The 26,286-nt window shown below is 55.1% G+C and overlaps 6 protein-coding genes across 6 annotated transcripts; 2 read left to right on the top strand and 4 right to left on the bottom strand.

Annotated features, from left to right (window-relative positions):
- Positions 1-3,775: 3,775 nt before the first annotated feature.
- On the bottom strand, positions 3,776-4,918 carry CCMA1212_007608 (uncharacterized protein; the record flags this gene model as incomplete). Its single annotated transcript, XM_073704773.1, has 1 exon — positions 3,776-4,918. One exon carries the CDS (start codon positions 4,916-4,918, stop codon positions 3,776-3,778), a length of 1,143 nt encoding a protein of 380 aa, XP_073556772.1.
- A 918-nt stretch (positions 4,919-5,836) lies between these two features.
- On the bottom strand, positions 5,837-8,069 carry CCMA1212_007607 (uncharacterized protein; the record flags this gene model as incomplete). Its single annotated transcript, XM_073704772.1, has 2 exons — positions 5,837-6,340; positions 6,405-8,069. 2 exons carry the CDS (start codon positions 8,067-8,069, stop codon positions 5,837-5,839), a joined length of 2,169 nt encoding a protein of 722 aa, XP_073556767.1.
- Positions 8,070-10,228: 2,159 nt separating this feature from the next.
- CCMA1212_007606 (uncharacterized protein) lies at positions 10,229-11,296 on the bottom strand (the record flags this gene model as incomplete). The annotated part of the gene is made up of 1 exon (XM_073704771.1): positions 10,229-11,296. The coding sequence occupies one exon, from the start codon at positions 11,294-11,296 to the stop codon at positions 10,229-10,231; it is 1,068 nt and encodes a 355-aa protein (XP_073556768.1).
- A 472-nt stretch (positions 11,297-11,768) lies between these two features.
- CCMA1212_007605 (putative T-complex protein 1 subunit beta) lies at positions 11,769-13,516 on the bottom strand (the record flags this gene model as incomplete). Its single annotated transcript, XM_073704770.1, has 3 exons — positions 11,769-11,828; positions 11,915-13,289; positions 13,365-13,516. Coding segments are annotated over 3 exons (1,587 nt in total), but the record flags the coding sequence as incomplete, so codon positions are not given.
- Positions 13,517-13,532: 16 nt separating this feature from the next.
- On the top strand, positions 13,533-16,559 carry CCMA1212_007604 (uncharacterized protein; the record flags this gene model as incomplete). The annotated part of the gene is made up of 5 exons (XM_073704769.1): positions 13,533-13,540; positions 13,955-14,061; positions 14,085-14,412; positions 14,510-16,043; positions 16,116-16,559. The coding sequence occupies 5 exons, from the start codon at positions 13,533-13,535 to the stop codon at positions 16,557-16,559; spliced, it is 2,421 nt and encodes an 806-aa protein (XP_073556770.1).
- A 1,520-nt stretch (positions 16,560-18,079) lies between these two features.
- On the top strand, positions 18,080-21,882 carry CCMA1212_007603 (Serine/threonine-protein kinase ppk4; the record flags this gene model as incomplete). The annotated part of the gene is made up of 2 exons (XM_073704768.1): positions 18,080-20,681; positions 20,738-21,882. The coding sequence occupies 2 exons, from the start codon at positions 18,080-18,082 to the stop codon at positions 21,880-21,882; spliced, it is 3,747 nt and encodes a 1,248-aa protein (XP_073556764.1).
- Positions 21,883-26,286: the final 4,404 nt, after the last annotated feature.

Here is a 26,286-nt window from a genome sequence, read left to right as displayed (position 1 = left end):
TCGAAGAAGGATACCTGTCGTTTCACGATTCCTTCTGGATGCCCCTTGGAAAAAAAAAGAAGACCAAAAAAGTCTGCCAATTGGAGGCGAGATTGATGCCAGATCTGGGTCCGCGCGATTAAATCGGACCCTGGATTGCCCTTGGCGGGTGGGTACAGGGTACAAAGTACAAGAGACAAACCATAATTGTACCCCGACCATGTGAACAAGGGGGGCCAGCTTCTTAGTACCTAGTAGTTGATGGCCAGACAAGACAGCTGGCACTCGGCTCAGCAATTGCTAGACACAGACCACACGTCACTCACTGGCCTGTTTCTTCGCATGACCGTTGAGGCGTGTTTTCAAAAGCCTTCTGACTTGCTTCAGACATCATTCCTGCGTCTGTATGTAGATTCATCAGGCGGCGTCGCCGTCGTTGCCATCACATGAAAAGGCAAAAAAATCGAGAGGGCTAAGATGCGCCATCTCCGATACGCGGCTGCAACATGATGGCGCCCTAAGCTGACTCAAAAATCCTGCCAATCTCGGTGTTCTCGAACGAGCAACTGTCCCATCATCTCTCATCTTCAGAACATGCATATTCACAGCCGTGCATCACAGCCTGATGGGAAAACAAATGCTACAAACACGTCGATACCAGGCGTACAAGCAGCAGCGCCGGCCGCAAGTACCGCTACAAGATACCGTAGCATTGAAACGCACCCCCCAAACGACCACGTAGCCCCGAGTCTGCAGGAAGAGAAAAACCCTGCATGAGGGGGAAATCAAAGCGGGCGGCCGTGACGGGGGTGGCTGGGGTGGCTGGGCTGAAGGATGCCTAAAACAGATTTCGAGATAGGCGAATCGTTTTCGAGCAAGCAAGCCGGGGCAACTGCAACTTTCTCAGGCAAATCCTACGAGTTGCTTGCCTCTATGTACTGTGCTGTAAAAGTAAGGTGAGTACCTTACTCGGAGGCGGTTAGACATGTGAAGCCGAGTCTTGCTTGATGGTGTGGTCAGAGGGCAAGATTGGGGGGGGCTACAAGTCTCCATGACCTGGGGATTCATCATCCAGATACTGAATGAGTGCTTCAGGAGAGCGGCATTTGGCTTTTCCTCCCCCATCCCTTACTTTCCAATGCCTCGCATCGCATCACCGTCAACCACCGTCCAATCACCCAGTCAAAACCACCAATCTTTACGCAAATCGGCTAAACGCAGCGCCAATTTTCTCGTCCCTCTCTCTTCCCACTCCCATTCAAGCGAACTGATAAAAGGCCAAAACCTACTTGAGCCTCGGGACATGTGAATGTTCCCTCTCCCTCTTCCCTCCACCTCTCTCCATCATCTCCATCCATCGTCCAAGCTCTCCCCTGGCCCGCCCCGGCATCTCTCACAGCCGTGCCCTGTCACGCAACGATATCAGATCATGTAGGCCAACAAATTGGAAATCACGACTAGTTGGTACGCTAGATGAGAAAAGATGCTCTTGTTCTGTGGTCTCGTCTGATTTCCGCATTTGATGGACGCATCCAGTTTGTACATCTTGGTGGCAAGGCGAGCCACTACCGTACAGGCACCGTCTCCAAATTTTCAGGAGCACGAGTAGTGAATCTCGTAGATTCTCGCCCCTCGGAAGTCTCCCATCTCCCATTGACTTCACTTTCCATCCATCCATTGTGAACATCACCTCAACTGTCTCGCAATAAGCATTCCTTAATCCAATCCTCTCATCCAACATAATACAGACAGCATCATCATCATCGTCCATCAACAACTGCCACTTCCACATTGTACATGCACTTCTCTCGCACCAAACACTGCATCAAGTACGGAGTACCGCATCAAGTCTCCTCTCTCCCCCACATCTGTTGGGAATTTTGTTGAGAGGGTCCAGGCAAGGGTCTCCTCCTCCTTCTCTCCTTGTGTGCCATCCCTTGGCGGCGGCCTCGTCGATCTGGGGGGGGCCGCACCGCAGCCGCCGATTCGCCGCACGAGAAAAAACCACGTGCTTTTTTCGTTCTATGAATGGAGCAGGGTGTGGCGGCTTAGTAATTGCATCTCGTTCTATTGGTGGGCTTTTCCGATTGATAACGGCACAGTATGAGTGTGTCTAAACTATACTCAGACACTGTATTTTCCTATTCGTCTACCTCGTCAACTTGAAGGTGTCTATCTGGAGGAGATTTAGGACCGCAACAATGAGTACCTGATATGCCTACAGCGAGACATGAAGGCAGGGTGTCGAAGTGTTGTTAAGATGGGGTAACATGTATCCCCAAGTGCTAATTATCCCAAGCGAAGCTGCGAAGCAGCGGAGCGCAGGGGTTACCCGGAGTGTTCGCTGCTTCCAGCTTTGCTTGGTTATTAATTCAGCTTTTCCCCCGAGCCTAGGGAAGTATAAATAAAAGTCGACTGGCAATTGGTCCTTTTTGCCATGCTCACCGCTTTTAAATGTATCCAAGACCTCTTTTTATGGTGTTTTTATGAGGTCAAGGTTGGTATCGCGATGTTGCGATTGTGGCGTTGTGAGATTCCTTGGCATCTACGTACTCTATCAACATTACAATCTGCTTAATTGCGCGCTCACGGTCTTGAGCACTGGAATGATATCTATACTATGCGAAGCAGCGTTTTCTAAGCTTTCGAATGGTATCAGTTATGCCTATTAGGAATACCTAGATCAGGGGGGAAAAAGTCTGTAACAGCCCATTCGCTTCTATACCTACCCAGTCACATGACAACCTAAGCCGCGTTGCCAGGCCAGCAGCTTCGTTAAGGCCAGCAGCTTCGTCAGGCCAGCAGCTTCGTCAGGCCAGCAGCAGCAGCCTCGTCAGGGCTAGCAGCCTCGTCACAGGTCAGCAGCTCCGTCAAGGCTTCAGCAGCAGCTTCGCTTGGGCCCCTATGAACGCTTGAGCGGGCATCAGTATTTTTTCCGAGTTTCTTCTAATCCCTACAAACCGCTTGCTCGCGTAGACTTGCAGCATGTAATACACCATGTACAACAACCAAGCACCTATCTGCAAGTGAGGATGCACCTGAACCTCATGCATGAACGAGCACGAGAACAGAGCATGCGAGAACGCATCAAATTGGTCTTCGATTAGGCTCTTGGATGCCACATCGCATACCGCCTTGCCGCCCGATACCACGTACCAAACGGACTTGAAGTCTCAATGAGAGATTGCCCATAACAGAAGGTGACAAGATGTGGCATCTCAGTTGAACGTGTCTACCCAATGGACAAGATTCGAGATGCCACCAGCTTCCAAGTCTGTCCAATGGATAGGATTTGAATTGACATGCCATTCCCATCCGATGTGTATTATCACGAAGAACTAAACCCCCCCCCCCCCCCGGCGGGTAAGAATAGCAAATAAGACCAATAGTCGCCGCTCATAGTACTTCCCCGTACTTTAGCCCAACAGGTAGTCCGAGGCTAGCTCCCAAGGAGATAGATGTCTGTTCACCACGGCATTCATCTTACTCATACCTACTCTAGCAGAGACACATCGTGTCAGACTGAACGAAGATTCGGCTCAAATATAGTCCATAGTTACGCAGAGTCTCCCACCCTCTCGGCATCTCGAATCCGAGACAAGAAGCCAGTAACTCCTAGCAGTCATAAACCCATAGCTCGTCATCAACAAACAACAAGCCCATCTCATCATCACATCATGCCATTCATCTCAGTCCGTGGTACACCACGCCAGACAGTACTTCCACATCAAGCAAGACAACCAAAACCAGCAACGCAAGGCAATGCATAACCCCAGAGCTCAGATTCATCACTCCATCACCAAGGCACCATCCTCCCGTCCATCTCAACAACAAGCTGCAACCGCTGCGGCATCGCATCAACCCACATATTCACCCTCTCCTGGCTCAACCCCGCCCACGCCTCTCTCGCCGCCTTCTTCAACGTCTCGTCCTCCCACCCCCTCTCCTTTTCCTTGTCCTTGTCCTTGTCCTTGAGCAGCTCCGACGTCCACTGCTTGTTCGGCGGCCACAGCGAGTCAAGAGGACTCAGGTCCGGGCTCTCGCCGCAGCTAAACGTGCATCGCAAGCCGTGCATGTCCTTCCACTGCTGCGCGAGATTGATCTTGCTCGCGCTCCCGTGCGCAAACACGTCCGCGTCCTCCTCCAGCACGAATGCCATGGGGCCCGACGCCGTGAGCCACGGCTTGACCACCTTGTCGAGGACCTTGTCGCAGTAGTCTGGCATCGACATGGCGCCGGTGCCCTTGGGGCTCGTCGAGCCGTCGTAGAAGACCAGTTCGCTCTTGAAGCCGTAGCCCACCGCAGCCCAGGCATGCAGTCTCCTGATGTCGCGCGGCCACGCGTTGGTAGGTTCCTGCTCGCATGTACTGCACAGCCTCTCGCCCGACCTCGGCGTCAACCGCATCTTCCCGTCAAGCCCAAACGCAAAGTGCAGCTCGCCGCTGAACCGCACGCGACGCCAGTCCTCCTTGAGGGGATACGCCTGCAGAGCCTTGCGAGCAAAGTCACTGCGCTTCTCGCGATGCCTCTTGAGCGTGTTCGTCCGCCCACAGACGAGACATCGCCGATAGGACAGCGTGCCCATCGCCCGATGCAGCGTCCGCCGGTTACACTTGACCTCCAGCCCGGCCTCCTCCGCGAGCCCGTTCCAGTTGAGGCTCACGTCCTCGTACTTGGGATTCCACAGGATCTGCTCCATCTTGGCCACCTCCACGTCGGCAATCTTGCTGGGCCGCCCGCGCGTCTCGCCCCATTCCGGATCGTCGCGCTTCGGCACGGGCGACGCACTGAGCGCGGCGTAGCCCTGCGATCGCGACAGCTCGAAGTGCCGGAAGATGGCCGACTTGTTCACCGGCAGGCCCTGCGACTCGAGGTAGGAGATTGTGCCGCGCACCATGGCCTTGGCCGGGGTGTCGCCATGTTTGTAGCCTGACGGCATCGGCGGTTCGTTTGCTATCGGTATGGCCCCGTAGCCGCTGCGGTCACTGTAGACCGCTATAAGTCGAAGATATCTGGGCGTGTGAGAGAAGCTCAGGTCGAAGGTGTTGGGCTATTTTTGTCCGGTTTGGCCGTCGTGACGCTGGTTCCTGGCGGTTGACGGAGTGTTGACGTAAAAATTGCCCACACCTACCCGACACGTGACTGATGCGGTCAACCTCACCTCACCAGTTTCATCAAGCACAAAACGCATCTGCATGGGCGTCTATTATGCAGATCAATCTTTCACTCAGTAATTGCCATGTCATTTGGATAAAAACACGAGTTGATCACCTCTTTTGTTATCTTGTCGTTTCCACCACTTGTAAATTAAGAAAAAAAAAAAAAAAAGAAGAAGAAGAAGAAGACCTCGATGGAAGCTCGATATTGCAAATTTGACTCATTCATTTTGTCCGCTTCTTCACGCGAACCGAACCGCCAACTTATTTGTAAGTTCCCAAGGATCGAGATCATATCTGCAAAATAAGGTACCTTGCTCGCACAATACTTCTCAGTATGAATATTCACGCCAATTTTGTTCAGATCGAAAAAGTAAACTGTGATCAAATAGAGAGCAACGTGCTCAGCGTTTGCTCAACCAAGGCTCCAAAATGCCACTTGTAAACCCTGAACCAACGCCCAACCTCACATAGCCAACCCTTATCTCCATGTCTATATCTTGATATACATTACCACCGGGAATAATCTGACCAAAATATCGTGGGGCGTCAATATATCTGGGGGACGGTGGAGGCCCCGAGACGGCGTCTTGCTGTGCAAAACGGAATATGGAAGAAAGGCAAAGAAGACGACAAAGGAGAGCGCTGCTTCGCTATGTCATGATATAGCAAAAAGAAGAAAACAAGAAAGAAGCAATCGCTTAATGCTTTCCAGCATCCCGGACGCTTTGCATGAATCGATCCTCGGCGCCCACCTCGCTCAGTGCTCGTGTAGACGAAGCGCCTGCGCTAGTCTTGGACAAGACCGCCATCACTTCATCGGCAGTCTTGCTTCCCAGCAGATCCATCTCTCGGCTGAGGAGAATGGCAACGGCGGCCCGAACCAGTAGGGTGTCGCCCTCAAAGACGTAGACATCCCACAGCCTTGCTGCTTCGTCGATGGCCAGGTGCGCAGTGAACAGGTTGGTGAAGATGGTGGCAAGGTAGTGGTCGAGCTGGACGCCGCGTACCGTTTGGGTCAGGTGTTCGTACAGCGAACTCGACTTGACCTTGAGCGATTCGAGCACGAGGTGGTATGCTGATGCTTGCGCGCCACGGTCAAAGGTGTAGAATGATAGGGGGAGTGGTCGGTTGAGGACGTTGGCGAGGGCGATAAAGGTTGATTCGGGGTTCGGCAGATTGAGCAACAGGAGAGCGGCTATGGTCTGCTTGGTTATTAGCATGAAAATGTTCAAGAGGGGAAGTCAAGGCGAAGACGCCATCACTCACGTTACATCCCGACACATAGCCAATGTCGTTCCTGTACATAGCATAGGCCCTCAGCACATCTACCAGGCCCTGGTGCAGCGGGCCAGTCACTTCAAAGATGCGAAGCTCCCTCCACGTCTTCTCAGCGACGTCTTTGCGGATTTGCTCAAACCACTTGACCCGCCTCATGTCCTCGGCATCGCCCCTGTCCGTCTTGACTCTCTGCTCCAGCTCTTCTGATCGGGTCAGGGCCGCCTTGAAGGATGCCTCCGTCAGGCCAAGCTCGTTTCCAATCGCCTTGGCCCAAACGACCCGCCGACTACGAGGCGCCACTCCCTTCCACCAGAGCTCTCTCGTCGCCTTCTCGCGTATGGCCTGGTTCCATCGCGGGAGGATGTCGTCCTCCCAGATGTGCATAGCCTTGTCTGCGTTGTTGTCCTTGGACTCCGCCTTGGTCTTTCGCGCTGCCTCCCGCCGCTCCTCGGCCTTGACACTGGCGGCCATCATCTTCTGGTACTCGCGTAGATGGCGTCGTTCTTCAGCAGGATCCTTGGGCGGCAGCCAAGACGGTCGAGTGCGGCTCAGGACGGCCTCCTTCTCCTTGGAAATGGGGAGCGGGTCAATCATAATGTTGGAGCGGCGCAGCGGCGGCAGCTCTGCAAAAGACGACTTGACTCGCTCCTTTTTCTTGTCGTAGTCCACCTTTGCCGAATGGTTCGGGTTCCAGGTGTTGGGCCGCGGGATGACGCCGTGTTTCTTGGCCTGGATTTGCTCCAACTCGTCGGCATGCTCCTCCAGCTTTTCCACAAGATCCTTGGTATCAGCATTCAGATCGGCCAGCGCGACACTCCAGCTGCGGGCCTTGCCGCTGAGGGGGCTCGGGAGCGGTCTGTCGCCGTCCGTCTTCCAGGTGGGAGACCGCAAGGAGCCCTGCGCCTGGGCCACGGGAGGCGTGCCGTTGCCGACACTGCGGATACGGTTCTTGCGACGATCGGGCGATGGCGACACAGATTTGACAGAGGGAGACCGGCTAACGGGTCGCTGGCTTGCCGGGCGCGGGGAGATGGGCACATTATCGAGGAACAGGCCGTCGGGGATGTCGTCGTCATCGTCGTCGTCGTCGTCGCATTCCTGTTCCAGCTCCGAGGTGGACTTGCGGTCTCGGCTCACCTGCCAGCTGCCTCGGCGCGGGCGGGACGGGAGGTTGACATCGCGGGGGTCCAGCGCCATGGCCGGGCTGATGCTGCGGTGGCGGCGAGACTGGGGGACGGAGGACGTGGTGTATCCCTTGGTGAGGGTCATGGGCCGAGGGTCGGAGATGGTGGAGAGACTCGTGCTGCGCGGGTTCGAGCCCGAAGAAGCGCCATTGAGGCTGGTAAAGGAGCGCTTCGGGCGCGGTGCTCGTTTGGCCGAGGCGAGGTTTCGCGGCGGACGAGAGGCGTGGGAGGCCGCCTTGGGCGTGACGCCGTCGTCGCCCAGGCCAATGTCCTCGAAGTGGCCGACGTCTGCCAGGACGCTGGCGTCGTCGCTGTTCAGCGAATGGAAGGACGACGACTTGCTGCTCTTGGACGTGGTCATGCCGGGAGGCGAGTCCGGGCTCATGTGGCCGTGGATCGTGGCGTGGTTAGCGGCGGATTCCAAGCCGCCGTTGATGATGCCAATCCCAACGCCATGATCGCGCATCATTGCTGCATCAACAGGGCGAACCAGCTGCCCTGATTTGTCCCGAAAGAGTGTTGGAGATGGGGGAAGGGCGTAGATGATTCGATTGTCCTATTTACGGCGCGGGGGTTCGCGCAAGAGATGTCTCGAAGGTTTGAAACAGCGCTTGATAATCTCGGAGTGGTTTTATAGCAGGGCAATAACGAAAGAGGGCGGAGAAACGAGAGTGAGAAGAGAAGAAGAGAAGAAGCCGGTGATGAAGAAGAGGGGGAAAGAAGAATAAGACGGGCAAAGCGACGGAAAAGCTGTGTCTGCTTCAATGTTTGTTCTAACGAGTGTGGATAAGGCAAGATGGGATACAAAAAGAAACAAGGGCGGAAAGGCAAGCAAGCAATCTCGAAGGTGGGAAGAAAAGAGAGACGGACGAGACAAGATGCAGAATTGCGGAGGATCGAAGTGAGTGACGAGCCAAGGAGGCGCCAATCGACGGCTTCAAACAAGGAGGGAGGAGGTGGTGCAAAGATGCTCAAAGTACTCGGTACTTGACGAGCCGCCCCGGCGTCAGGTACCGGGTACTGCAATGGCCGAGGCAATCTCTTCAGGTAACAGCAGCATCCAGGCGTTGAAACTTGTGGGCGTGGGTTGGTGAGTGTGCTAAGATGGCGTGGTGACGGGCTGTGCGGTTTCGTAGCCGATACAACCGCTGCTCTGTTGCTGGTTCGCAGTTCGGGGAGTAGCGGTACATGGCCTTTCTGCTTTCAATCACCTCATGCAGTGGTCCATGGATCACACTTTGGAGCAGGCAGGGCCTTGGTAAGATTGGCCAAACCCAAGACCTGGACAGACCGGATGGATCCAGCGCAATTCAGGACAGTGACATGGAAGAATCAATGATTGAATGCTCCTGTCATATGCAGGTAGACGGTACGTCTGTTTACAGCTCCAAGAAAGTGCCGAGCCCAGATGGTGTGTGTCCCCATGCTCGGGCACTTAACAGCTGCTTGTATTCTCCGAGTTCTCGTTTTTCCTTGCATCCAGAGGGCTTTACGAGCCCATCTTGTGTTGCGTTACTCCCGTTCAGGAACACATGAAAAGGAAAGACGCAGAATTGGGAAAAGAACAAAAAAAAAAAGCTTCAGGGTTCTCTTTTGCGCCTAAAGCATCCCCAAGCCAAGACTCGACTGCTGCAATGTATCTGATACACGCACAATTAAGCATCCCATGCTTGCAAAAACAGCCGGGGGGGGCCTCCCACCCATCGATTCACGCACAGTGGCTAATCTCACAGTTTTAGGTAGTCAGCACAGTGTGAATTTTCAATGCCCCTGACCGAGTGGAGATGAGGTTCAATCTCGGCTGGTTCGGGGGGGGTTGCAGCCATATCCTTGCTGGCGTTATCAAGATGTGACCATGCGGACCGGCGTGTCAAGTTCGTGGTCGTGCTTTCAAGCTGATGATGCTTGTCTTTCACGTCCTCATAGGTACATGAATGTATCTTCCAGGCACAGAGTCTCAAGGGTCGTGGTCAGAACAAGCTTTCAGGAACCGGAATAGCCTCACCGCCACCACGAGGACAGGAAAGCCAGGATTCAGTCCTGATCCCGTTGTCGAAACAAGATCCAAATTGCCATGGCCCGCTTTCGCTTGTCTACCAATAGCAGTGGCATTTTCTTTTCTTCTTTTTCGGTTCCGGCATGCCCTACGGTACCTGAATGACATGCTGCGAATTAACTGCTTCTATTATTATCTGCATGTTCTGTTGCCATTCTGTGGTCTTCAATCGATCGCAACCGTGGTCAACTCACATGCCGGAGTATTCTTAACCCCTTAATGGAATGATTCTGGAAAAGGCTTGCTGGGCCCACAAGGACATGGTCGAGAGAGAACAAAAAAGAAGCCCCTTCATCCTCAGGCGATGCAGCTTAATACCTACTCACATGAACAACAGCAAAATGAAATGATATACGGAGTAACTCCTATAATTCGGAAGCTCGAAGAGGGATCAGGGTCATTGAAATCTGTCACTGCCATCTATCCAGCCTTGCACGCAAGGCTTATGCCCATGCTCCCAAGTTGATGCGTCTTTGCTACCCTAATTATGCCAATACCTTACAGTAACAATCGTGTAGAGGTATATCACAACAAACCCCCAAGATAATGCCACGTCGGTCTCCGCTGCGATATCAGACGTTAAACCCTTGTTTCCTCTTCCTCTTTGCCCTTTCTTTCATCGCGGCCTCGTAGGTAACCTCACGGAGCACCTTTTTCGGCCGAGTAAACAGTGGCCCTGGCAGAGCGTTTAAAGCACCGACGTTGATGATGGAATTCCACATTGGACCCCTTCTCTTTCGGAGTAGTTGATGGCGATCTCTCTGAGCGTTCGCCCATGCGCTTATGCGATGTTGCGAACGGCCTGTCGATCTGAACGGATCATCATTTGCATGGGATTTGTGACAGGATCGACGCTTGCTTGTCAATCGAGCTCCACCTGCTTTCAATTCCTCTTTCCATATAGTCTCTAGAGATGGCGTAGGGTAAGCGGTGCTTGACGACACAGGTCCTCCAAGATTCAATGCCGGTGAGCGTGGTATACTATCAAAGTCGATCGTTTCGGATGCCCCATCAAGCATGCTAAACATCTCTTCCTGTTCATCTCTTCCCAACTCCGTACCGTCTTCGAGTCGAGCAGCGGACAGCTTGGGAGAAAAGTCGAGAGTCGCCGTGGAGCAGGACCTCGAGCGCGCACCACAATGATCATCTCCTTGGTGCCGAACTTCCAGTTTGCAATCCAAGCCTTGGGACAAGAACGGAAATGATGCGGTTGACAGCTTCGGATCGACAAAGTGCTGGTGGCTCGCTTGGGCATCCTCTCCCACAACAGACAAGTGACCGTCCCGGAGCATCCTCTGCGTCGAACCCTGGAGACCACCATCACAGACACCATCCCTGCGTCTTTCCATCGAGTCCTCATTCAACCACTTTCCGTATGCTCTCTGTGCCGATGTCGTGCCAGGCCGATCTTTATCATCCGCCTCTTCGCGTTGGCGAGTCTTCATCTCCCTGCTTCTGCAATCCGTAATAGCCGGCTCTCTTTTCGTCTTTATGGTGGAAGGCTTGCTCTTCCATCTCGTCGATCTGTGCCTGCCTCGTTTAGCAGGCGATGGAACGACTTTCACAATTCGGCAGTCAGAATCCGAGGCAGACGAAGATGAAATGGAAATGACGTCGTGGGCTGGAGCTCTTGCGCTCATGATGGCAGTCTTTTGTGATTTGTATGCAGTTGATGTCGTCTTATTCTAGGAACCTTCTTCTCGTGAGTATGCATGACCGAATAGTGCTGGGGACTCTTTGAATTGGTTACCAAGATGCTTCAGCGCTTCCTTGTCTGAAGTCAGGTCCTTGAAATTGTAGAAAAGCAGGGAGAAGGGAGGAGGTGGCCTCGTGAATCCGTCTCCAAAGTGAAGAAGAAGTGACTCTGCGCCGGCCACCGCATGGTGAAGCCCGCACCCGTGTTTGCTCCTTGAATCAAGCACTGCGGATTGCTCAATAGATACACCTAGTGATTGATTGTCGAAGCGCAATGCTACAATGTGTTTTTTTTTCATGGCATTGTATTTCACGTTCATGCGTCTATGGTATCGCTACATCCCATATTAAGCTTCTAACTCGTCGAGATCCCAGGCACCTGAACTTTTTGCTTTTAACTTCCAACTTCCCAGCCCCTCACATGCGCTCCCGTCTTCGTGGGGCCGCCCTTATGATGTCGTCAACTCTCAGGAGAAGCTGTGCCGTAGATATCAATTAGCATCTTGCCATACAGGGACGCCAGATTGGGCGGGAAATGGGCCCGTGGAACTGTATCCTCTTACCTCTGCTGCCTCACTGGCAGATGACACAACCGCCTTCTTCAGCTTGTAGCTCTCAACCACACCAACTTCTCGCATATCCGCGATACCGCCACCAGGAGTCATCAAGTCGAGACCGTACGTGGTGAGGCCATCGTAAATGGCCTTTCGCAGGCGGGCAACCAGCTCGCCAGAGTCCAATCCGGCGTTGTCGGCCAGGATGGTGGGCAGCTGTCGGAGCGCGATGGCAAAGCTGGACACGGCCACCTGCTTCTTGCCCTCGATCCGCGTGGCCGCACCTTCAACGGCCTTGGCCATGACCATCTCCGCGCATCCACCACCAAGAGTTGTCCTCGGCTCAATGACAGTCTGCGACAGCACGGCCAATGCGTCGTGCAGACTTCGCTCGGCCTCGTCGAGCAGCTGTTCTGTCGCGCCGCGCAGCACAATGGTGCATGCCTCACCAGCCGCAACTCCAGAGAACTTGATGAGCGTGTCCTCGCCAATGATGACTTCCTCAATCAAGTCACAGTGGCCGAGCTTGATCTGTTCGGGGTGGTCGAAGGTGGAGGCAATCTCACCTCCCGTCACCAGCGCCAGCCGCTCAATGCCGTCAAAGTCGGCATGTTCGATAGACATGATGCCGGCATCGGTGAAGAGCTGCTCCGGCCAGTTGTAGATGAGCTGGCGGTTGATAAAGCAGTTGATGCCGTGAGCCTTGATCTTCTCCACCTTGGCCTTCATCTTGTCCTTCTCCGCCTTCTCGAGCTCCGCCAGCTTTCCGGTCGAGCCAACCTTGACACGAGCTCCAAAGATCTTGACCTTATCCGTGTCCATGGACGTGTTTGCGACCAGGATCTTGGCCTTCTCCAGTCTCTTGGGCTGGTTGACGCCAATCTTCTTGTCCAGGATGAAGCCCTCATCCAGGTAAGAGTCGCTCAGCTTTCCTCCGGCCTTCTTGATGATCTGGATATGGCTGAGGTCGGTCGATTTCTTCAGACGGAGGATCGCGTCGACGGCAAGCTGAGAGAAGTGGTCTCGGTCCTGCGCCAGCACCTTGGAGCTCAGGGTCGTCCGCGCAATGGCAAGAAGATCCTTTCGGAAGGCCTCGGGGCTCTTGCTGTGGTCGACGGCGGATTCCTCGAGGGCCTTGAGAGCAGCCTGGCTGGCTATCCGGTAGCCCTCGATGATGGTCTGGGGGTGGATCTTCTTGTCGACCAGCTTCTCGGCTTCTCTCAGAAGCTCGGCAGCCAGCACGGCAACGGAGGTCGTGCCGTCACCGACTTCATCATCCTGGACCTTGGAGATGTTGACCAGCACCTTGGCGGCGGCGTTGTCGAGGGCTATTGACTTGAGGATCGTGGCACCGTCGTTCGTCACCATGATATCGCCGGTGGAACTATATGGAAGAAGGGGACAAGTTAGGGGCTGAGGGGCTGGCTGGGGATTTGTCATGGAAGGGACGGGCACTCACGCAGACTGAAGGATCTTGTCCATGCCCTTGGGGCCAAGCGTGCTCTTCACCAGGTCGCCAACTGCGATGGCGCCGACGAAAGCAGCCAGACGCGCATTCTCACCCTTCTCCTCGGTGGTGCCCTCCTCGAAAATCTGGGTTGGGAAGAAAGACTGTCATGGCGGGGAGATGGAAGTGTTAGTCCAGCAGCTGGGCAGCAGAGAGACGGCTGCATAGCAGCTCCAACGGCGGTGGTATCAGCAAGACATACCATGATGCAATTTCAGTGACGGGAGAACAGGATAGCACAGGTAGAAGGTGAAGACGAAAGAAGAGGCGATATCAGGCTCGAGCTGACGAGAAGCTGCAACTCCTTGGTGCCTGTTTTTCCTACCAAACGCCGAGCTCTCCTTTCCATCCGCTACCTCAAAAGAGCCCGTCCCAGAACCCCACCATGGAGACGGGCACACGTGACTTGCCCCTCTATCGGAGAATTCCCGGCTCTGGAACATCGCTTCTCCGCCGCACACTTTGGCCAAAGTTAGGACAACAAATTTGCGTGTGCCTGGGGAATCGCCGCCAAAAAAATAACCTCCAGGGCCGTAGTGCAGACACCAGAACCTGCGCAAAACACCCGCAATCCACGCATCGACCGCCCCGGCCAGACCCTGGGAACATCTCCTGCTGCTCCTCTGCCAGAGACTCCCGAACGACGCCCGTGAGCCGCTCCCCAATCCTCAGCCTTCACCGCGCCGAAGCGGGGCAATCTCGGCACCCCTCCTCCATCCTTTCACATCATGGCGCCCTCATTCGACCAGCTGCGCGAGGCTGACCTCGACGACGACGAGTTCAACGAAGATGAGATTGACATCTCAGACCTGCGCGAGAAGTTCGAGGTTCAGCTGGAGCTGGGCTACGACGCCTTTGTGGTCATCGATGGCCTCCCCGAGGTCACCAAGGATCAGGCGCCGAAGCTGATCAAGTTCTTGTTGAAGAAGCTCAACACTGTCGGCAAGACCAGGGAAGACCTGATCTACATGCCCTTGGATGCCGAGGGAAAGTCGCAGCGGTAAGCAACCCTGTGTTTTTTTTCCGTCGTGATATGGCCGTTTGTGTGGGACATCATTTTTGACTCTTGCTGGGTTGGTTTTTTTTTTTTTTTTTAGCTTTGCTTTTGTGGAATACTCTTCAGCCGCTGAAGCCGCTGCCGCGACGCGCCAATTGGACGGTGTTCCCCTGGACAAGAAGCACACGCTGCGCGTCAACAAGCTCACCGACGTTGAGCGATATGGCCGAGAAGGACGAGTTGACGAGACATACGTGCCCCCCGAAATTGAGGAGTTCCACGAGAAGGAGCACCTGCGATGGTGGCTTAAGGACCCCTCGGGCCGTGGCCGAGATCAGTTCGTCATGTACCGCGGCGACACCGTCGGCGTCTTCTGGAACAACGAAAAGGACCAGCCCGAGAACATTGTCGACCGCCAGCACTGGACCGAGGCCTTCATCCAGTGGTCACCTCTGGGCACCTACCTGACCTCTGTCCACCAGCAGGGTGTCCAGCTGTGGGCTGGGCAGTCCTGGTCGCGCGCGGCCAGATTTGCCCACCCATTCGTCAATCTTGTTGCCTTCTCCCCGAACGAAAAGTACATTGTCACCTGGTCAAACCGACCCATCTCCATCCCCGAGACTGGCCATCCTGCGTTGTCCGTTGACGACGAGGGCAAGAACTATGTCATCTGGGACATCGAGACGGGCACTCCTCTGCGATCATTCGCCAACCTGGATGCCCCCAAGGGCGAGGAGGGCAAGCCACCCCCAAAGATGCAGTGGCCTGCGTTCAAGTGGTCTGCGGATGACAAGTACGTTGCCCGTCTGACGCCTGGTGCTTCCATCTCCGTCTACGAGCTCCCCCGAATGAACCTCCTCGACAAGACTAGCATCAAGATCGAGGGCGTGGTGGACTTTGACTGGGCCCCGGCAACTGCCCAGCGCGAGGGCGTCAAGACATATGAGCAGCTCCTGGCCTTCTGGCAGCCTGGAACCGGCAGCAACCCCGCCAAGGTGGGCGTGATGAGCATTCCCTCCAAGGAGATTGTGCGAAGCCTCAACCTGTTCAACGTCAGCGACGCCAAGCTGCACTGGCAGTCTGATGCGACGTACCTTTGCGTCAAGGTCGACCGCCATTCCAAGTCCAAGAAGTCGCAGGCCACGACGCTGGAGATTTTCCGCGTCAAGGAGAAGGGAATCCCTGTTGAGGTTGTCGACACGATCAAGGACACCGTCATCAACTTTGCGTGGGAGCCCAAGGGCGACAGGTTTGCTCTCATCACCACCACTGAGCCCGTCGGCCCTACCGCCGTCCCTCCCAAGACCTCTGTGTCATTCTTCTGCCCCGAAAAGTCCAAGGGGCCCCATGCGGGCAACTTCAAGCTGCTGCGCACGCTGGACAAGAAGAACAGCAACGCCATCTACTGGTCACCAAAGGGTCGGTTCGTCGTCATTGCCACGATTGCCAACCAGCAGAGCTCGGACCTCGACTTTTATGACGTTGACTTTGAGGGCGAGAAGGCCGAGTCGGTCAAGGACCTGACTGCCAACCTGCAGCTCATGAACACAGCCGATCACTACGGCGTCACAGATGTGGAGTGGGACCCCTCTGGCCGATTCGTCGCCACATGGGCATCGGCATGGAAACATGCGGTACGTGCATTACTTGAGTTCTCCCATATCTGGCCCCCTGAATGGGTTCGCTAACCTGTGAAACCAAATTAGATGGAAAATGGATACCACATCTACGACTTCAAGGGCGAGGCTCTGCGCGAGGAGCCCGTGGAGAAGTTCAAGCAGTTCGCTTGGCGACCACGACCGCCGACGCTGCTGACCAAGGAGGAGCAGAAGCAGATCCGCAAGAACCTGCGCGAGTACAGCAGGGTATTCGAGCAAGAGGACGCCGACCGCGGTGCGTCAGCCGACCTTGCAGTGGTCGAAGCGCGCCGCCGCGTCCTGGACGAGTGGTATGCTTGGCGTGCGGAGGTGGAGGCTGAGGCGGCCGAGGAGAGAGAGATTCTGGGCCTGCCCAAGGATCCCCACGCCGCTCTGCTAGAGGCCAAGACCAAGGAGCTGGCGAGCACCGAGGGCGTCAGCACGGAGAACGACCGGGTGATTGAGGAGATTGTCGAGGATGTGTTGGAGGAGAACGAGGAGGTGGTGGGGTGAAAAAGGGTCGTCTGGTCCTCTCTTTTGTCTACAATGAAGCATGGGCATACCGGGCGGGAGTGGTTTGCGTGTACGTATGGGTAGATTCCATCGGATATTTCTTGTTTTCTTTATTACGGAAAAATGGCACAAATAATGACGAGATACTGAAGAGGCCAATGTGGTCTTTGTTCTCTTTTCCTCTTGGGAGAGGCCACCGAGTCACATTCCATTCCACAACTGATATAAGTGGCTGTTCTGGCCACAATGCCTCTGCAACCTAAGGTACTCCGTACTGCGTGTGCTGTTCGTCGACATTCCATACTTACTACCTAAGGTACCTACTTACCTTACTATTACCTAAGGTACCTAGTAGTACGTAGGTAGTAGTATTAATGACTGCGTACCACTCCGTAAGGTACCTACCTACCTAGTAGTAATCGAACGAACATGGACGACCTCATGAACGAGAAAAAAAAAAAGCACACGTATGTCGTAACCCGTCAGCGCCCGCAACCGGCAATTCTAAACAGCCTGCGTCAGGTTTTCATCTATTTTTCCTCGTTTCTTTTGGTGGGCTGCAGGGAATGCAAGGCAAGCTCTTGTCGCACACTCGACCACCCATGATCTGATTTGCACCCGCGCCTGCAATTGGCTGCTGAGCACGTTTGAGGATCCAGCCCTGGTTGACGCCCGTGACGATACGCGGAAGTGCGTCGCTGATAGGTATCGAGGAGTCGCCAATACCTGATGATGCAAGCGATGCAGCGCTGTGTCGGAGGTACCGCAGCGAGCGGAGAACTCGGAACGCGCGAGCCTGCAAGTACCGCCCAACAAAAAGCGTCGGACTAACCCACAAACCCGCACCGCACCTTCTCCCTCCCCGTTGATCTGAGCCACTATTATCCTGCTCTGCCTCCCTCTCCGTCTCCCGTCTCCCTCTCAGCCCACTGCCAACGTCCTCGCCCTTCTTCTGAATCTGCTCCCTTGCCTGGACCTGTACACAGCAAGGCGGCGTCTCCCCCTCGCCATAGCGACTCGATCCTCGGGATACGGCCCTTCGCACCCAGGAGACGCGCATCTTCGTGGTACCACCGGCTGAGGGTTGAAGGGGGGTAAACACAGCACAACTGAGCGAGCACTGGCTGGTGGAGCCGACGCCCACGATCGAATCCACAGCCTGCACCACTTTCTCCTCGTCATATTCGCGGGGGACTCACAAGCGGTTTCCGTTGCCTTCGAACTCGACTCAACTGCGACTGCGAGTCATTTCGGCGGCCCTATACCTGCTCCTTTGGCTGCTGCGCGGGACTGGTCCTGCCCAGCCTCTCCTCCTCGCTGTTGTATCTGTTCTTCTTGATCCCCTTCCCCCCTTTGACGTCCGAGCGTCCGAGCGAAAATTTCCTTGTCCTTCGTTCGAGCCGGGAATGGCTTCTCTGGCATCGCAACAGCCTCTACCTCTCCGTTGGTAGAGCCATAGCCTGCAGCTCCCCATGTGATCCGCTCTCCGTCTCTCCGGCACCCCCACGTTCGTCTTGACCATGATGCGACGACCCCCGAGCCAGGGACGATGGTCCTCGTCGCAGCAGAAGCTCCTCCTGGCTTTTGCCTTCATTCTCATACCATGGCTCCAACTAGCCGATGCTCAGCAGCAGCCTCAGCAGCCCCAGATCCGAATCCACTCACAAAGAGGCGACGCGCCCCTTGACAAAATACCAGACGAAGCCAACAACCGTTGGTACGCAACACATGCCGCACCAGACGTGCGCTCCGAAGCGAGGTTCGACACCGTCAACAGGGAGCAAAAGCAGCAGCAGCAGCAGCAGTCGACCGCTTCGCCCCAGCAACAGCAGAGATATCGACGAGCCCCCTATGACTACGCCAGCAAGGACAAGGCCCAGAACCGATATGCGCAGCACCCGATTCACGAATCCGAGAAAGCAAACTACGTAAAAGTCCCCAACGATGCGAGCGCCCTCGCAACTTTAGCTCCGGCTCAGCCCGTCCGAGCACCACACACCTCACGACATCACTGGCCCAGCAGCAGCGCCGCTTCTGGGCTGGCCTCGCCGCAGAATGCGCGGAGTCTGGAGGACTGGGAAGTTGAAGACTTTGTTCTTCTGGCGACCGTCGATGGAGACCTCTATGCCAGCGACCGAAAGACCGGTCGGCACCTTTGGCACCTCGAGGTCGACCAGCCAGTGGTTGAGACCAAACACTACCGAACAAACAACTCCGTCCTCGACGACGACTATCGCCCCGTCGACCACTACATCTGGGCCGTCGAGCCGAGCCGCGATGGAGGGCTCTATGTATGGATCCCCGATTCCGGCGCCGGCCTCGTCAAAACGGGCTTTACCATGAAGCACCTCGTCGAAGATCTTGCGCCGTACGCTGGCGATGAGCCGCCCGTCGTCTACACCGGAGACAAGAAGACCACCATGGTCACTCTGGACGCTGCTAGTGGGCGCGTCCTCAAATGGTTTGGCTCGAGCGGCTCCCAAGTCAACGAAGCAGAGAGCTGCCTCCGGCCCAACGCATTTGATGAAAAGGACACCACAGAGTGCAGCTCGATGGGCACAATCACGCTGGGGAGGACCGAGTACACGGTGGGCATCCAGAGGCGAGATGGTCGCCCTATCGCAACCTTGAAGTACGCCGAATGGGGACCCAACACGTTTGACAGCGACCTCTACCAGCAATACCACGCCTCGTTGGATAACCATTACATCACCAGTCAGCACGACGGTCGAATTTACGCATTTGACAAATCACAAGCAGAGAACGACTTGCCTCTTTACACCCACAAGTTCTCGTCTCCCGTCGCCCGGGTTTTCGATGTCTGTCGACCGTGGGACGCAAATGCGGGAAGCAACCCCGAGCTGGTGGTTCTCCCTCAGCCTCCGATTCCAGCGCGCGATGAAAGCACTGTCAAGATGCGAAGCAACAGCATCTTCCTCAACCAGACCGAAAGTGGCGACTGGTATGCGCTGTCTGGCCGTGCATATCCGCTCATTCTCGATGCCCCCGTGGCCCAGATCTCGCGGGATGACTGGTGGGACATGGCCCATGCCTTTGATTCCATCAACCCCAACAAACTGTCCAAGGCCCTGGTGGGCACTCACTTTTTGGATCCCATCAAGAGCACCGGCTACCATCAGCCGCCGACGCTTCCTGCTGGTCCCCTCGACGAGTACTATGAGGACTTGGAGAACGCCTCAAACAACGCTCACGCCGTGACAAACACCGTTCCGGAGGAGCCCACCATCATCACCAAAGTCAAGGCCCTTCCGCAGAGTGCTGCGAACAGCATCATTGACTTTGTCAGTAACCCCATTCTCATCATCTTCTTGGTGGGCTCCTTGATATACAACGAAAAGAAGCTGCGACGGTCGTATCATCGGTTCCGGACTCATGGCACGATCAAGGATGTCTATCCCTTCTTTGTCATTGAATCTGAAGCCGGAGATGAATCTGGTGATGATAAGGATGGGGTGTATTCATCCTCGTCGTCTTCACGTACTCAATCCCAAAACCAAAAAGTGGAAGATCACCTGCCTAAACACAAGGTGGATAGGAATGCTGCCGATCAGGACAAGGACAAGAGCAACAGGGACCTGCAGGATCTTCCCGACTCTTTGGAACCGAGCAACAAGACGGTTGAGAAAGCGGCTGATGTGGCCAAGCAAGTGGATGTAGCTGGCCCTGACACACCGTCAACGGACGCCATCAATGGTACTGCACCCGAGAAGAAGAAGAAGGCTCATCGAGGCCGTCGTGGTGGTGTCAAGCACAGAAAGGGTCGGCCCACCGAGGGCTCGCAATCTCATGAAAACGACCCGGCTCTCACGACAGTGGACGAGGCTGTCAGCAATGCGAAGAAGCTCGGTGACCGGCCAAGCCTGGAACCCGATGTCATGACCATCTACAACGACATGCAAGCCGTCACGGGCTCTGTCATTAGCATGGGCAACATCGAGGTCGATACGGATGTCGAGCTTGGCATGGGCAGCAATGGTACTGTCGTGTTTGCGGGCAGATTCGATGGCAGAGACGTTGCCGTCAAGAGAATGACCATTCAGTTCTACGACATTGCCACACGAGAGACCAAGTTGCTTCGCGAGAGTGACGACCACCCTAATGGTAACTCAACCCATCCTTCGCTTTCTCCACCTTCCCTGCTAACGTCCTATTTGCAGTCATTCGATATTACTCACAGGTACAGCGTGGCGACTTCCTGTACATTGCTTTGGAACGCTGTGCTGCCTCATTGGCCGATGTCATTGAGAAGCCGTATGCCTTCGGTGAATTGGCCAAGGCTGGACAGAAAGACCTACCTGGCGTATTGTACCAGATCACCAACGGCATCAGCCACCTGCACTCTCTGCGCATTGTCCATCGAGACTTGAAGCCTCAGAACATCTTGGTCAACCTGGACAAGGACGGCAGACCAAGACTCTTGGTGTCGGACTTTGGCCTGTGTAAGAAACTGGAGGATAGGCAGTCTTCATTTGGAGCAACGACGGGTCGAGCAGCTGGAACGTCGGGATGGCGTGCGCCCGAACTGCTTCTCGATGACGACGGACAGAATCCTGCGGCCATCGATAGCAGTACGCACAGCGGATCTCACACCATTCTCGTGGGAGACCCCAACTCGCTATCCAACGGAGGGCGAGCTACGAGGGCCATTGACATATTCTCCCTTGGTCTAGTCTTCTTCTACGTGCTCACCAACGGATCCCACCCCTTTGACTGTGGCGATAGATACATGCGGGAGGTGAACATTCGCAAGGGCAACTACAATCTCGACCCGTTGGATGCGCTGGGCGACTTTGCCTACGAAGCCAAGGATCTGATTGCCTCCATGCTCCAGGCCGCTCCCAAGTCAAGACCCGACTCGCGCGAGGTCATGGCTCACCCTTTCTTTTGGTCTCCGAAGAAGCGCCTGGCCTTTTTGTGCGACGTGTCGGATTCTCTGGAGAAGGAGGTACGGGATCCTCCGTCGCCTGCCTTGGTCGAGCTCGAGCGACATGCGCCGGACGTCATCAAGGGAGACTTCTTAAAGGTGCTGACGCGCGACTTTGTCGAATCGCTGGGCAAGCAACGCAAGTACACCGGGAATAAGCTGCTTGACCTGCTGCGCGCTCTCCGCAACAAGCGTAACCACTACGAGGACATGTCGGATTCGCTGAAGCGCAGCGTAGGATCCCTGCCTGATGGGTATCTTGCCTATTGGACGGTCAAGTTCCCGATGCTGTTGCTGACGTGTTGGAACGTGGTGTATAACCTCGAGTGGGAGAAGACGGATCGGTTCAGGGAGTACTATGAGCCTGCCGGATTGTAATGAGAAGGAGAAGGCATCTTATTTGTGTTTCCTTCGCTTATGCGTTTCTTTGCTTGAAGATGAAAAAAAAAAAAAAAATAGTTGGGGATGTACATGGGAACTGAAAGGTAAAGGGAATGGAAAATGGTGATGGTGAAAGCAAAGTCAGTGGTTAGCGGGCATGGTCATTCATGTAATTGTTTCAGCTCCTGCTGCATCAAAAGCGTTGTTTTCTTTTTATTTTCGTCTTCTTTGTATACTAGCAATTTGAATTTATTGCGTAATGCATCATAACGATTACACATTGAGCATCTCCGTGGGCTTACGAAGACCTTGATACACATATTTCCATAGATTCCGGACGAAGTTGATATCTCTCATTTGCTACATGTAGTATTGTCAAGGTAAAACAACATAATGTACCTAGCTAACCAACACGACGACTTTGATATCACGTAGATGGATCTCAGGGACGTCAAAGATTTTTTTGGCCAACCCCTTGCTCCCAACTGTCAAAGAGAAAAAGACTAACTGTGTGTCAAGGGAGATGCAAAGATCTCCCGCTATTCGCCAAAGAAAAGGAAGATGAGACAGGGAACAAGATGCACACATACCGTACCCATCTTTATCCCCACTGCACCAAAATCTGCTTCTTGCCCTTCTTTCCACCCTTCTTGCCCTTGCCTCCCGTCGCCTCAGCATCGTCCGCCGGCTCGGGCTCAGCCGCCGCAGATGACGACGACGCAGGAGCAGCTCCCCATTGGAAGTTTGACTCCTGCTGGCCGAAATCTCGCCTCACGCCGCGGCCCTTGCCGTAGCCAAAGATGGTCGTCTGAGGCTTGGGCGCCGCGGGAAGCGCGGGAAAGGCATCTTCGGCGCGGGTATTGGGCGGCGGGGGCCCGCGAGATCGGTTTGATGAAGATGATGATGGGGCGGCTGTCCATGATGGAGCGGAAGAAGCGGCAGACACGCGCGCTGCTGTTGATGACGAGGAGGACGATGACGGGGGCGGCAGAGTAGGGAATGCCGATGACGACGGCGCCCTGGAGGACGATGATGCCTTAGAGGACGACGACGCTGGGACCCAGCCGGGAGGGCCTCTCAACGTGTTGGGTGCCGGACCGCCTAACCGAGTGCTATTCTTCAGCTTCAGGACCCTTGTTGAGTTTCGCTGCGACGGTGCAACAATGGTGAAGCCCGTATTCGCGGCTGCGGCGCTCGCCCAACCACTGGAACTCGACGTTGCTCCTTGCATGCCGCCGAGCCCAGGCAGGCTGGGGTAGTCTTCGTTGATGGCGCGCCAGTCCTGCCAGGCCTTCCTAAGGCCATCGGCTTTGGACTTGTCGTCGAAGAGATCCGCCAGCTCTCGCACCAGAATGCCGAGCGCGTTGGAAGAAACGTCTGCAAAGAGGGTAAAGAAGGCCTCGACGAGCTGAGGTGCCGTGAAGCCTCCCTGGCGATATGTCGAGATGTGGCTGCGGAATGTCGCCATCTTATGCGAGTCATTGCCTAGCAGGTTTGCGGCCCGCTCAATAACGCTGCCGTGGCGGACCAGACGGGCTCGCTCTTCGGCGGAGAGGTTGCTCGTGTCGGCAAGGCTGAGCGTCTCCATGGTGTCCGTGGGAGGGGCGGGACCGGTGCCCGGGCCAACACTCCGGGGCCGTGATGTCGTGGCGGCGGCATTCCGGTTAGAGGAAACCTGAGCCGGTGTTGGTGCGAGCGTGGGGGTTGCGGGAGAGCTGGAGGTGGTGGCAGCAGCGGGAGCAGGGGCCGACAGCTGACCACGGAACGTCCGATTGGAGCCTGCGGGTGCCGAAGCGATGGCCATTTGCCGCTGGAATGCAATCTCGTCTCTCCGCAGCGGCGGGGCCGACGTCACGGTTGGCAATATGCTGTCTTCGTTGGGATCTCTTCCCCTGTTTCCTCTTCCTCTGGCCCGTGACCGTCCTTCTCCCTGGCCGCCGCCACCAGACGCAGCACCGCCCCCCGCACGTCTCTCGTGCTGATACGACTGGCGAATGTCAAAGGCCGAGATGTCGACCAGTCTGGCATCGCGGCCCACGTGTTTGCCAGCATGCTCCGCCAGGTGGTGTGCCTGCATGTCCAGCTCCGACTCAAAGACGACAAACTTCTTCTCCAGGCATCCTCGATCGGGGCACAGGAAGTGGTCCTTCTTGAAGTGCTTCTCCAGCTCATCGTAGTTGAGAAAGTAGTGCGGTTGTCTCGAGTCTCGTCTATCGCAGAGGAAGCAACGCTCGTGCTTCATGCGGCAGTGTTCAAACAGCTTGTCGTCGTCGTAGAAGCGCTCGCCGCAGAAGCCACAGAGAGGGTGACCCTTGAAGCCCGTCTGGTCCGCAGCACCTGGTTTGTCGTCACCGTGGCGCATGTGCCTCTCCAATTCCTTATCCGTAAAAAGCTCATGCTCGTGGGTGAAGACTTTCTTGTTGCGAGTGCAGAGGTCGCACATTCGCTTGCGATGCGCCGACTTGACGTGACGATGCAGATCGGCCCAGCCCAGCCCGGCGAAATCACACGACTCATCGGGACAGTTGTACCGCAGCAGAAGGACGGTGTCGCCAACAATCTCCTCGTTGGTGTACTTGATGCCGATGTTGCTGTCGGTGGAGGTGAAGTCGCTGTCTGTGTAGGCTTGGAACTTCTTGTCGGCATCGTCGGTAAAGATGACATACGCGGCTGGTGTCTGCAGATAGAATCCTATGGCATTAGCATGGTTCACCCGAGAGAGAGACAGGGTTGGATAAAGGGATCGTCAACATACACGGCAGTGGGCACAGTCCTTGGTCTTGTACAGCGCCCTCATGCGCAGGCCGCAGATATGGCACGTCTTGTGGTTGCACGGCGCAATCGAATGGTGGGCGACGGGGTTGGCGCAGATGAAGCAGATATCGCCGTCGTCATCGTCGTCGTCGGCTTGCAGCTTGGGCGCAGTCGCTGCCAGGGCCCTGTTCTCCTTGTGAGCAGCAGCAGCAGCAGCCTCTTCGGCGGATGTAGCTGCAGCAGCTTCTGTGCCCTTCTGTCCTCGTCCCTGTCCGCGATTGCTGCCGCCTCGTCCTCCTCGCTTGGCACCGCCTCGATTCTGGCCTTGGTTGCCTCTTCCTCCGCCTCCGCCACCTCCTCCACCACGGCCGCGCCCTCTAGAGCCGCCTTCGCTTCGGCCGGTGGTTGATGTTGCTCCCTCAGCAGTCGACATGGTACACTTTATCTCGAGATGCTGATTGATTGATCCGAAGAGGAGGATTTTTCGACGCAGGGCAGGTGATGCTGGTCTCCGTAAGAGACAGAGCCTCGAGACGTGTTTCGGAGACGCTGTCGAGGATGCGCTCGTGTATTTCCAAGCAGTTTCTGCCTCGCTCCCAGGGCAGAGCTGGAGTTGTGTTGCTGGTGCTGCTCCACAGAGGAGTTGATCGACGCTGAGTTGAGAACGTAAGGGAAAAGGAACGATGCAGAAACTGCTGCCGATAATTATGTGACAAAACAAATGTTGAGGCTTTGCAACAGCACAAGAAGTGACGTAGAAGAAAGAAGAAACAATGAAGGTGATGGAAAGGCGAGCAAGTCAAAATGTCACACGGGTTTGGTGCGGATTTTTTGGCCTTGTTCTGCTGTTTAGCCCCTCCAGCTGTGCAAACGGGGAAGGCAGGCGCAACTTTGCTTTTTGTAATACAGTGGCAGGTGCTGGAGGGGCTGCTGTAGCTGAGTTACCCTGGATTTGACGGGCCAATCAGCGTCGCCGGTGGTGTCCGGCTGTTTTGCATTGATACGGATGACTCAGCGTCTTAGCTACTATCAGAATCCTTTTCTTCTGCGTACCTTAGTTATGGGAGTAATTTCGCCTTGCAATGTGGGAGTCATTCGGCCAGCTGCTTCTATGAGCAAGGATGTCTTGGAAATCACAGCAGTGACTGAGCCGGACAACAGGGCACTTTGTAATCACAGGATATCTTGTCTATCTAGTCTGTAGATGGCTATCGTCTGTCAGCGTATTGCAAGGTATCCCAATGATTGCAGTCAAAGTGCGCTTAATAAGCTAGTATTCTTCCTTTTTGATAGGTATCTGGCTTCCTTTCCAAATAGGCCCAAGGCAAAGAAAGAAAGCCCAAAAAAAGCCAATGACCCAAATCACAGCTAGAAACACCATGATCTGATGGTCTTGGTCTGTCCTTGATCCCTTTACCGCCCGTTACCCGATAACTTTGAGAAACCCATGCAGAGTCCATTCCTTGCTCAGAACCTCGTTCTTCTTCCCTGCTTCACGGCCTCCCTGCTACCACCTCCACCCCAAATAAACAGTAACTGCACCTGAAATGATGATAGAGAAACCGGCCTTGATAAAATCGAAAACCTCCATGATACGCCACCGGGCGCCAGAACCCCACTGCATTTGATAAAGGATGCTTGTCCCCA

The sequence above is a fragment of the Trichoderma ghanense genome (genome assembly GCF_004382785.1).
Source record: "Trichoderma ghanense strain CCMA-1212 chromosome Unknown scaffold_10, whole genome shotgun sequence".
Lineage (NCBI taxonomy): Eukaryota > Fungi > Ascomycota > Sordariomycetes > Hypocreales > Hypocreaceae > Trichoderma > Trichoderma ghanense.
Note: the sequence above shows the minus strand (reverse complement) of the source record. Positions and strands in the feature narration are given on the sequence as shown.